The sequence below is a fragment of the Canis lupus genome, chromosome 16 (assembly GCF_011100685.1).
Source record: "Canis lupus familiaris isolate Mischka breed German Shepherd chromosome 16, alternate assembly UU_Cfam_GSD_1.0, whole genome shotgun sequence".
NCBI classification, from domain to species: Eukaryota; Metazoa; Chordata; class Mammalia; order Carnivora; family Canidae; genus Canis; species Canis lupus.
In genome coordinates, this window is record NC_049237.1 from 55310464 (window position 1) to 55322867 (window position 12404).

General features: G+C 50.8%; 1 protein-coding gene and 2 pseudogenes across 1 annotated transcript; all 3 read left to right on the plus strand.

Annotated features, from left to right (window-relative positions):
• The first annotated feature begins 900 nt into the window (after window positions 1–900).
• LOC119869258 (ubiquitin carboxyl-terminal hydrolase 17-like protein 6) lies at window positions 901–3017 on the plus strand. The gene has a single exon (XM_038559208.1). It carries the CDS (start codon window positions 901–903, stop codon window positions 2506–2508), a length of 1608 nt encoding a protein of 535 aa, XP_038415136.1. The 3' UTR covers window positions 2509–3017.
• Window positions 3018–4970: 1953 nt separating this feature from the next.
• LOC119869256 lies at window positions 4971–8814 on the plus strand (annotated as a pseudogene).
• A 527-nt stretch (window positions 8815–9341) lies between these two features.
• LOC119869255 lies at window positions 9342–10399 on the plus strand (annotated as a pseudogene).
• Window positions 10400–12404: the final 2005 nt, after the last annotated feature.

Below are 12404 nucleotides of genomic sequence, written 5' to 3' on the forward strand. Positions count from 1 at the left end.
GCCCAGCCTGGTGCCGCTGGTCCCGCTGACTCCCCGGCTCCACATTCTCCTTCAGCCTCCTGGAGCCCAAGGCAAGGGGAAGGAAGGTTGCACCCCAGTGTGTTACCAGGCATCTGGTGCTTGGTGCCTTGTGTTCAAGGTCCCGCGGTCTTGTACAGGTAAAATGAGGCATATAAACACTGGATTTAGGATATAGACTCTTGTAGGAAAGGGAGTTTCAAAGGAATGTTTCCCAAAAACATTAAACCAGTGAGAGAATTCCTGTTGTGGTGGACCCGGGCCACACCAAGGCAGAAACTGGTATTCATCAAAACATTCACAATCTTTGTAGATTGGAATCATAGTCCAGAGAGATAGAAGTGGAGAAGCCAAGCAATGGATGCCATATTCCCAAATAATTGGTTTCAGCTACAAACATTCTGCTGGTGAGGAGAACGAGTTCCTATGTGATACCTGAGCTCCTTTGGGAGAGTGATCTTCCCTGTCCTAGAGCACTAACGTCTAACACTCCTTGGCTCCCTTGGGGTTACTCAAAGGAAAGGACATTCAAAAAGGTTTCCTCTGAACATAGAAACTCTGAACAAATTCTGTTGAGAAAGGTGCAGGGACAGTTGAGGTGGTTGAGAATAATCTGAAAGTTGCCTGTTGTGGGAGGCAAGAATAGGAGCTGGGCTGACCTGAATGGTCTCCGTCAGGGAGGGACCACACCCAAATCCCGTAATCCAATCAAGCAATTAGAGTGGATTAGAGGACTTTGTGCCTTATCCCAGGGCCCAAAAGCCATAAAGGTGGAGGAGAGGTTCACTATCTGCCATTTGAAAACGGCTCAGTGAGAGGAGCATCCCTTTGCGACCTGAAGCTCCTGGTTGAATGTATCTTGTGGACACTGTTTCTGCAGACATGGAGGCTGCCCACCTCCACCCCTCAGAGGAGCCTCAGTTCAGCGCCTCTCCCAAACCCCAGTCATACTGGTCAAGGAGAGGCGGTGCTGAAGTCCACGGAGGACCCTCTGTGCCCGAGAGGACATCTCCTGCATCAAAGACTCTCTCCTCCCCGACTGACCCGTTGGCTCCCGCATCAGCAGGGCTGCCTCCCACCAAGACGCCTCTGAGTTGGAAGAGCCTTTCCCAGGTGGGAGCCGGGCTTCAGAACATGGGCAACACTTGCTATGTGAATGCGACCCTACAGTGTCTGACCTACACAGAGCCCCTCGCCAGCTACATGCTGTCCCAGCAGCACGGGACCACCTGTAGGAGGCAGACATCCTGCATGCTGTGTACCCTGCAGGCTCACCTGATGCGGGTTCTCTGCCATCCTGGACGTGTGCTCCGGCCCCTGCCACTCCTGCTCGCCGCCTTCCACAGACACAAGCAGGAAGATGCCCATGAGTATCTCATGTTCATTCTGGATGCAATGCAGCAAGCGTGCTTGCCTGAGGACAAGCTCTCAGACCCTGAGTGTCCTCAGGACAGCACCCTCATCCAGCAACTCTTTGGGGGGTACTGGAGGTCTCAAATCCAGTGTCTCCACTGCCAAGGCATTTCGAGCACTCTGGAACCTTACCTGGACATCAGCCTGGACATCGGGGATGCTCACAGCGTCAGCCAAGCTTTGGAGCAGTTGGTGAAGCCCGAACTGCTGGAAGGTGAAAATGCCTACCATTGTAGTAAGTGTCTGGAGAAGGTGCCTGCGTCCAAGGTGTTGACTTTGCACACTTCCCCGAAGGTCCTCATCCTGGTCTTGAGACGATTCTCAGACTTGACAGGCAACAAAATGACTAAGGAGGTGCAATATCCTGAGCGCCTTGACATGCAACACTACCTGTCTGAGCAGAGGGCAGGACCCTTGGTTTATGTGCTCTATGCCGTGCTGGTGCATGCTGGGAGGAGTTGCCACAGCGGACATTACTTCTGTTTTGTAAAGGCAGGAAATGGCCAGTGGTATAAAATGGATGATGCTAAGGTCAGCGCCTGTGATGTGACTTGCGCGCTGCGCCAACCTGCCTATGTCCTCTTTTATATGCAGAAGACTGATCTGGAGAGAGACCTTGGGAGGGAGTCAGTCGAGGAGGGAGGACTCGCATCTCCCGAGGCAGACCCCACAGTGGTGGGTGAGGCCTCAGGAGAGCCGGCAACGGATCCCTCCGTGAACCTTCCTGAGTTGGAGGAGCGTGGGGAAGAGACCTCAAGGCAACAAATGACATTAGACCAGTGGAGATGCCTCCAGGAACGCAATCGACCTAAGCCTGAACTCAATGTCAGGGGAAGAGAAATTGCTCTTCCTGCGAACGCAGTCATCCTTCACCACTCCAAATACAGACCTGAGATGCCGAAGAATCATCCTCAGCAGACCGTCGACCTGCTCACCACTGCGGCTGGGATGCTCCCACCTCAGGTGGCCGGGGACGTGGCCAAAGTCCCGCGTGTGCCAGGGAGAGCCCGACCTACCAAGAGGATGAGCAAGAAGGGACAGAGTTCTGGGGAAGCAGTCCAGGGATGTGTCTCCTAACTTTGGTGCACATGGGCGCACACACCCACACACACAGCGTCACTCACTCACTCCAAACCCGAACACAGTCCCATACTGGAAATATTTTGTGTTATGTGAAGTGTGTGTTCTATATGTATGGAAGAACCATCTATCTGGTGTGTTCATGGGATATGGCCTTCAACTGAAACTTGAGGACACTGATATTTAAACCTGGTTCATTGTCATGATCTTTTATTGGGATAGTGTGGATTTCATATGGGGTGTATCGAGGAACCTGCCTCTCCTTCAGCCTTGGGGAGAGTGGGGGCCACTTGCAGGTGAGAGGCAGTGAGCAATCAGGGTTGAGAGTGGATATGATCCTGAGGACCTGGGGTTGAAGTCAGTATGTTTGACCCTTTCGTCATGCTCCCCACTTCCCAATGCTTTTCTTCTATTTATATTGAAAGAATATTTCTCCGAACATAAGTATGTATTGGGTCTTGCTAGCGATGTGTCTTGGTCATTGCTTGGAAATTGTAAGATGGAAATTAAGTGCTTATTTTTGGGGCGATAACTGCATCCAGACCTGATTGAACCACAGTGATTTTATTATGTTCCCTTCACTCTCTCCCACATTAAGACTGAAGAGAAGCAAACTAACAAGGACTCTTATTCCAAAGGGAAATGCCCAGCCTCCCACTGAACATAACTTTTTATGACTATTTTGCTACCGTCTTCTCTGTGGCATCTCTTGACCCAGAAGAAGTGGACTCTGGATTTCAGACCAGTTCAAATTCAAATTTGGACCTGGGTTGATACCTCTGGAAAACAGTGCCAAGTTCATGAGTCTACCAAAGCGTTTTGAGGTCAGGTTATAGGAGTTCTGTGTTATCATTGCATTTCTTTAGAAGAGTTTGACAAGTTCATTGTAGAATGGAAATTATTGCATGACCAGCAAACGCCTCTGAGTGTGACCGTAGTTGTGCAGTTGTAACATCACATCATAATGTTATTTTCACTCTGTATTCAAACTTGGACATGCCACCCTTACTGGATAGTAAGGGACAATAGGATCTGTGCAGAAGAAATCAGGCTTTTTTGGAGATTTTCATGTACCTAAGACAAATTAGAGATCTAAGGTGTCAGGGTTTCTTTCATGTCTGGGAATTGTGTTTCTTATGGCCAATACAGTTTATTGTGTCGTAAAGAGTGAGGGAGCCTGTGTGCATGTCTTGCCAAGAGTTCCGTAAGAGGATCTGCAGGTATCCCCGTCCTCTGAAGACTGTCATAGGGAATGAGACAGCTCATGGACTCGGGGACTTGTCCTCCACAGCAGAGGACACTGAGGAGGTGTCTGTGGGAATGAGGATATGTCCCCACCTGGACTGATGTGGTGAACCAGCAATTCCCCCGCTGAACTGGATGAAAACCGTCAAGTCCACCACGTGCTGAGTGTCCTGCTTTTGTGCGCCTACACATACACTCCCCCCACTACACAGATGTTGCAGTTTTTCTTTAGGTAAATCTATAAGAATGTCAAATCGTGCTTCCCAGTCTGGAATGTCAGTTTGTCTTGGTGAAATCCATTTTCTAACAAATGTAGGGAAATCATCCTGGCAATTTGTAACTTGGTTGTAACAGAAATTAACAAGTTAATCTGAAATTGTTTTATAAATGTCTGAATTTCTGATTTAGAAAAAGATCCCATCCAGAGTTTTGCAAATTACACCATGTTTTCTCCTAGAAGACATTTTCTGTACTTGTTGATATTATTTCTCTGAAATTGTTATGTAAAATATTGCATCTGCTTTGTTTGTTTTTGCTCTAAAATGTTATTACAAAGTTGTGTGTTTTTTTATTCTTAATAAAAAATTCCCACATACAATTTGGTGTGCAGTCTTCTGAGGATGAGGACACCTGTAGGTCACCGTGGAGGACACTCCAGGGGCCACAGACACAGGCTCCGTTCAACAGGTGGGGGGCAGGAGGGCCCTGAGCAGGGCCTGGCTTCTCGGGAGGAAAGAATGAGGGAGCTGCAAGGAACCGGGAGCTCCAGCAGCTTCTGTCCAATCTGGTGAAGACCATTCCAGGGGCTGAGTGGGGGCCCGCGCAGAGTGCGGCCATGGGGGCTCGGTGCATGGCTGCAGTGTCTCCAAGTGAGGTGTGGCAGGTGTGGGCTGGGGGCCCTTGCTTGGCTGGAGGGCAGGTGTCTTCCTGGGATGCGGGGGCCTGGCTGTGCATCCACGGGCATGTCTGCTTCCTGGAGCACACAGATTCCCTGAATTCCCCACAGGCCCTCCTGGATGCTCCTGCAGGTGTGCTGGCTGGGGCTCCACCACGCATTCTTTCGGGGGTTCAGGGTCCTGTCTAGGGGCATGTGGGCACATTTCTTGCCTGGAGCCTGGGGGGGGCATTTGGGAATTGTCTGCCAATGCGTTGCTGACAGCGGGACGGGTGTTCTCCTCAGGATACTTGGGTGGTGCCTGGGTGTGTCCGAGCCCATGGCCCTGGGAGCCAGCCTGGGGACCCTCGAGGGACACTCTGCAGGGCCTCTTGTCTCTCTGCTGCACAACCAGGCTGTCAGCCCTGACACAGGGTTGGCGAGCCGGCTGAGGGGTGTCAGTGATCGGCACTTCCTGGGCACCAGGCGGTCCACCAGGTGGGCTGAGGCTAACTTGAGGGCTTCTGAGATGAGATGTGGAATGGGACCAGACACTCATGACCGGATTGTCAGTTCGTGGTTCCATCAGCAGGGCAGGCTCAGGGATAGAAGGCCTCCTGGTGGTGTAGACAGGCATCGGCATGTGTGGACACTGTGGGAATAGAGAACACCTGGGACTCCATGAGTTTGGCCCCAGCACTAAGGCAAAATGAACACTCAGGAAAGAAAGAAAGAAACCAACTAACGGCCAAGACCTTAGTAACAACCCCCTCACCCGGAACAGGGAAAGAAAAAGATGGGATCTGTTGATCTGACTCACCCTGGGAGTAGGGAATGCAGTTGCAGGGCTGGTCCGGAACAAAGGTATGACTGGATGCTTTTGATGCCCTTGAGACATTATGGGGGGACACGCAAAGTCCTGCCTCACAGCGATGCTTCTTCTATTGGACCAGCTCTTCCATCCACTATGCTCATGAGGCAATAAGAGTCCTGATGCTGGAGAGTCATGGTGGCAGCTCCTGAGAGGGGATGGGCAGGGGGGTAATGTGTCATGAAGGACAGAGGCCTGTTCTCTGAGGTGGTATGTGCTCCAGGAGTGCCCACCAATGACCATCACATGCCAACCAGCCACGGTTCACACACATACAAGGCACAAGGCAATATCATGGGCACCAAGGAAAAAAAGGGTGCAAAGACCACGCTGCTCAACTGCCACTGGTCAGAGAGGAAGTGGAGCCCCACCTCCCCCAGGAGGCACATGGAGCCCAGGGAGTGCCCAAGGGCACAGCCGGGGAAGCAGCACACACTCACCCTCACATAGTAACAAGATTCTGTGTCTTCCTTCCAGGTGCGCTTCTGCCCCTCCCGGGGTCTCCTGGGGAACCCGTGGAGCAGGGCCTTCCTCTGCTCGGCTTCTTGCCTGCACAAGAAATCAAAGCAGGGAAAGGAGAAGGAACTCCCTTCCCTGGCTTCCAGCCAGACACCTGCTCGGGGCTTGGGCCAACCTGGTCCTTTCCCTCCTCAGCCACTCTCTGCCCACCTCTGCCCCACCCTGACTACAGTGACCCACCAGGTCATCCTGGCAGTTTGTTTCATGCAGAGTCAGAAAGGGTCTGCCTTGGCATGTGCCAAGCTCCATACATTCACTGGTGCAGGGACACTTGTCCAGCCACAAATCCCACACCAAATCAGCAGGGACAGCTCCATCACCCAAATGTGGACCCTGTTAGTCTGGGAGCTCCTCTGCCTGCCTCGCCCAGCCTGGCTCTGCCTGCAGCCGCCCTGCACACTGTGCATGCACACGGACTCGGGGTCTGTCGTGTCAGCCCTGGCGATCGGGTCACAAGCCCCATTCCTCACCTTCGTCTCTCTGCCTTCTCCCTCTCAGCCTGGTCCAACAGCCCAGCCTGGTGCCGCTGGTCCCGCTGACTCCCCGGCTCCACATTCTCCTTCAGCCTCCTGGAGCCCAAGTCCATGGGAACAAGGGTCGTGCCCCAGTGTTTTATGGGGCATCTGGTGCTTGATGCCTTGTGTCCAAAGGCCCCACAGTCCCTGCACTTTACCTGGGGGTGGAAGGGGCAGGGGTCAGTGCATCCACTCAAATGCCAGTGAACCTGCCAAGCACATGAATGGGAGGCCGTCCTCATGGAGTGGCACATGGGATGAGGACAGGGGACATCCTATCTGGCTAGTGAAGTGTCAGTATAGTGAAGACCTCAGGATGCATCCTCTCACAGCCAGTGGGAGGGCGGGGCAGGGAGGAGGGATTGCAGGTGTCAGGTTGAAGACAGGTGGAAACATCATTAAGATTCGGGACAAACACAAGCGTGGATCTAATCTTATGGTGCCCTGAGACTGATGCTCAGAGCCTCTGAGTGTCCCAATGTGTAGACTGCTGGGATTCCAGCCCATGTCAGGATGGACAACAGGGTCCGGTCAATGATCTTCTGTGAGCCTAGCCTGTCGCAAGACTCCTGGCAGAGCTCCTGCTTCAAAACCCATGCCAGCCTCCCCACTCACCCTGGGAGGCGGGACAGGGGGTGGGGGGTCCGCTACATGAGAGGGGGTGCTGGCTGCAGATGGGGGGCCCCGGCAGGAGGATAGGTCCTGTGGCTGAGGGTCTTCTCTCTAGGGACTCCTGACGCTGTTGCTCTTTTTACAGGTTTGCTTTTATGTCCAACTCAGCCCATTGTGAGACCCTGGCACAACCTGGATGGCCCCAGGACCCTGTGGAGCGCTGCCTCCCTGTTGCGTCCTGGACACAGCCACACTGGCCCAGGCACATGGGTCACACGTCCTTGAGGGGAGACGGCTTGGCTGTGCACCTCAGGAGGCCGAAGGGCCACTGTGGCCGTGCACGAGAGTGTGAGCAACAAACACTGGTGGCGTGATTTTAAAAACCCCAAACAAGAAAAAACTTAAAGTAGTGCCTTCCATCCTCCACGTGGGAGTAGCGCCTTCCACGGACCTTATTTCTTTGCCCTTTTGCAATGTGCAGGAATGAGTGAGTGGCTGCCTTCCGATGCTCTCTAGGGCAGACTCCTCCCTGGCACAAGAAATTACAGTCACGTGAAGCAAACTGCCCTTTGTCCTCAAAGAAATTGTTTCAAAAGAAAAGTTTTTTAAAAGATTTGCTTGATATTATCTGCCTTGTTCTTATTGACTTGAAATGTTGGCATTTTCTAACTGTGCCTTGTTGGCTACAGTAATTCATTATTCCTGTCAAAACTGAAAAGTGCCCTAATTGAATGTGTTTGAATGTTATCCTTGCACAGTTCTTTAAATTGAGAGACAAAATGTTTTACCTCACTGTTGGACATACATTCCAAGCTTTTCAACTTTAGGAGAAAAAAAAATAATCATGTTTTCCGGTATTGTAAATTTTAGACTATTTCGTATACATTGTATTAAAACTGCCACATCAATTTTAATGTAGAGATTTTGCAAATCCTAGGGGAGGTGGTGGCCCTGGTGAGCCAGAGCCTGCAGGAGGGAGAACGGGACTTCAAGGTGAAAGTGAGGTCCATCCTGTGCCACCTGCGCCACCAGCCCAGTTGGCCCCTGGAGGTGGTGGAGCTGTGTCCGAAGTACCAGCAGACTGTGGTGGCCATCGACCTGGCAGGAGACGAGACCATTAAAGGGAGCAGTGTCTTCCTGGGACACGTGAAGGGCTACCAGGAGGCTGTGAGGAGAGGCATCCACCGCACTGTGCATGCAGGGGAGTGGGCTCAGCGGAGGTGGTCAAAGAGGCTGTGGACACGCTCAAGATGGAGAGGCTGGGCCATGGCTACCACACGCTGCAGGACGAGGCCCTTTATGACAGGCTGCAGCAGGAAAACATGCACTTCGAGATCTGCCCCTGGTCCCGTTACCTCACAGGCCCCTGGAACTCGGACACGGAGCATGCAGTGGTTCGGCTCAAACATGACCAGGCTACCTACTCCCTCAACACGGATGACCCACTCATCTTCAAGTCCACCCTGGAACGGATTACCAGATGCCCAAAGAGGGCATGGACTTTGCCGAGGAGGAGTTTAAGAGACTGAACATCAATGCGGCAAAGTTTAGTTTCCTCCCAGAAGATGAAAAGAAGCAGCTTCTTGATCTGCTCTCTAAAGCCTATGGGATGTCATCTTTGGATGCTTCAGGGCAGCATCCCTGAAGACATTATGGCCACCTCTCCAAGCCCTCCCCCTGGGGATGGAGCCTCAGTTCCCTGGGTTGAACGACACTTACCTTTACTCTCTCAAGGAAGACGATGATGCCCATAGTCAACTTCTGCTGCTCTTGAAGCCATGTGCCTGTTTCTAGACACAGGAATACCTCAGCACACCACATCTCTCCTGACTACGGGCCAGAGTCTGGTTGAATCTGAAGCCTCCCTCCTATAGTGACACATGTGAAAATCTGGTGCTTAATAAAGAACTCAAAGGCTGGTATTGTTGGGGGAAAAAAAAGGAGATGATCATATTTCTTTCTTTCTTTTTTTTTTTTTGGAGGACTGACTTTGTTTATTAAGGGAACCGAGAACAGATCACGTACCCTGGAACCTGAGTTATGCAGGAAGGTAGAAAATATCTACAGTGACTGGGTGACAGAACGGAGCACAGCACAAGGTCCCAGGCCAGCCCACCATGGGACACTGCCCCACTCCCCGCATGGAATACTAAAACCGAGTGGTTTTAGCAGCTGCCCCAAGACTCCAGTAATGATGCAATGGAACAAGGATTCTATACGGCTCCCCTCAGCTTCCCCGGAGAGAGTGGATGTGAACAGGTCAGAGGCCTGTCCGCGACAAAGTGGGGCGGCCAAGGCTGCCTCTGTCCTGGCCACTTGGGGCTGGAGCAAAGGCAAGCCTGGCCTCCTGCCCGGGGCAGATGGCAAGGCCAGTCGAATCCACAAGCTGCCTCATGGGCTGGGGGAGGTTGGAAGATGTGGCATCAGGGAAGCGTTCCCACACCAGGCATCCATCCCTCAGAACAGCTGTGGATCCACGGTGACCCCACTCACCCCACTGCCCCCACAGGGGTACGGAAGCAGCCCCCGCAGCCCACACTGAAAGTGTGGCAAGGCTGGAGGGGAAGGTGGGAGGCCAAGGAAGCCTGGGGGGTGGACCCGCCGATAGTAGCAGAGCTCTGGAGGCTTCTATGAAATGGGCCGACAAGTGTCCCCATTTCATGTCCACCCACAATCCCAGAACAGGCCCTTGTTTGGAAAAGCAATGAGGGTGACAGTGATGACACGGACCTGCAGATCTTCTGCATCTCCTGCGGGCACCCTATCAACCCACGTGTTGCCTTGCGCCACATGGAGCGCTGCTGCCAAGTACGAGAGCCAGACGTCCTTTGGGTCCACGTACCCCACACACATTGAGGGAGCTACACGACTCTTCTGTGATGTCTACAACCCTCAGAGCAAGACATACTGTAAACGGCTCCAGGTGCTGTGCCCCGAGCACTCCCGGGACCCCGAAGTGCCAGCTGATGAGGTATGTGGGTGTCCTCTTGTGCGTGATGTCTTTAGCTCGCGGGTGACTTCTGCCTCCTGCCCAAACGCCAGTGTACCCGCATTACTGCTGGGAGAGGTTGCGGCTGCTGGAGTGGCCCTGGAGCGTGTGCACGCGTGGTACAAGCCGGACGAGCTGTTTGAGCAGGAACGCACCGTTCGCACGGCTGGGACTGACGGGCAGGATCACTGGCCCTGACGCTGCACCTCACGATCCAGCATGACCCGCTCACTCCCGAGCCGCGCTCCAGTGCTGACCGCTGAGCCTCACTGGCCCCGAAGTCCCCACGTTCTGCATTCCAGGCCCGGGAGCCGCCCGAATCCCCCGTTTGGCTGCTCTGCCATTCATCTGTTTCTCCAGTGGTCCCTGAGTTTCTCCCTGTGCCCACCCACCATTTGACTACCCCGCTGCCGGTATCAGAGGGTCTCAGGATTTTCTTCTGTCCTTGTCTGTCCCTCTGTCTCTCCATTCTCTGTGCCTGGGTGGGACTGTGCAGTTTGCTCACTGTTGCCTCCCCTCTCCCTGGTTTTGTTAATAAAATTTTGAAGAACCAGAAAAAAAAAATTTGATCTCTACAGGGATAAACTCTGTAAAGCCTGAAGCTCAATCAATTGATGTTGAAAACTCTCAAAGGGAGTAAAGGCTTGATCTGAATGGTCTAGAACATGTGCTGTAATTTAATAGAAGAGATGGTCGTCTTAATATTTAATGATTTAAAAGAACTTCTCAGTCCATGCGAAGAGTACAGTCCAAGGATAAATCAAATTTCTGAACGCATTTTATGCTACATATGTGTATACTTTGCAATCCTCAGGTGTTCGTGCCAAATATTCTCTTTCAATAAGTCCTTCTATATGTTTCTTAATAACAACTGTACTTGGGAAGAATCGAGCCTTCACCTGCTGAGTTACCTCTGCTACTAACACACTGTGCTGCATCTTCTTTCTGGATTTCGTTATCCGCAGGATAGCAGCTTCGATCTCATGTTTCCTGTCGTCATCTACTTTCTGCCTCGTTTCTTTCCTTTCTGGGTCAGATTCACCTTGTTTGGCAGCAACTGTTTGAGTCTTGACTCTGTGTACTTTGGATGTGAACTGATCATTAACTGTGAATCTGTGGCCATTTTCTGTTCCCTTGGACTTGGGTTCTTTTGTAAGAACCCGCTGTGTTGGTTTACCACAGGCGAGGGACTGCAGGGCTCTACCAAGTTCTCTTTCAGGGATATCTGTTTCTTGTTGAATTTCCTCAAACGTGTATTTTTCTCTGTATGATTTAATTCATACATCTTTTATTCTTCTTTTGGCAAACATCAGATAATATGAGCAAAACTATATTTCTTGCTCACTATAGTTACCTACATTCGTTTTTGCTTTATATAAGTTTGTAAACATATGTTAAGTGGATAAAATTCTTGGCTAAGGACATACTCCAAAACTCTGACATATACTTTTCTGAGTTAGGGGAAAAGAAAGCTTATGAAACTTCCATTAGACCATAATCACACAGCAAACTAAATTAGTATATGCTGTTTTTAAATTAACATCTGCCATTTTTTAAAGACTTCAGGTTTTGGTTACAGCTAAAATGATTTTTATCTGAAGTTTATGAAAGAACAGAAGCTGACCACACAAATCTTACTCATAAGCATATTGGCCGTTTCAAAATAGAAAATAATAAAAATAAACCTATAATCAAGGAAATTCCACTCATCTTATTAGAAAAAAATAGCTACCAATGTTATTATAAATACAGATGGCAATTTGTAATAACTAGGTTTCATGATATTTGCTTTATTTCTTTTTTTTTTAATTTTTTATTGGCGTTCAATTTACTAACATACAGAATAACCCCCAGTGCCCGTCACCCATTCACTCCCACCCCCCGCCCTCCTCCCCTTCCACCACCCCCAGTTCTTCTTCTCTTTTGATTTTAAAGTAACAGATTGGGATCCCTGGGTTGTGCAGCGGTTTGGCACCTGCCTTTGGCCCAGGGCGCGATCCTGGAGACCCGGGATCGAATCCCACATCAGGCTCCCGGTGCATGGAGCCTGCTTCTCCCTCTGCCTAGGTCTCTGCCTCTCTCTCTCTCTGTCTCTCTCTCTCTGTGTGACTATCATAAATAAATAAAAAAATAAAGTAACTGATTACTTCATAATAAAGGCAAGCCATTTAGCATTTTATAATTTAATTCTTTTATAAATTTCAGACCCCAAAAATTTCAGATCAAGTATTACAAAACAGCCAGCCTTCAGAATATATTTTGTTTGGC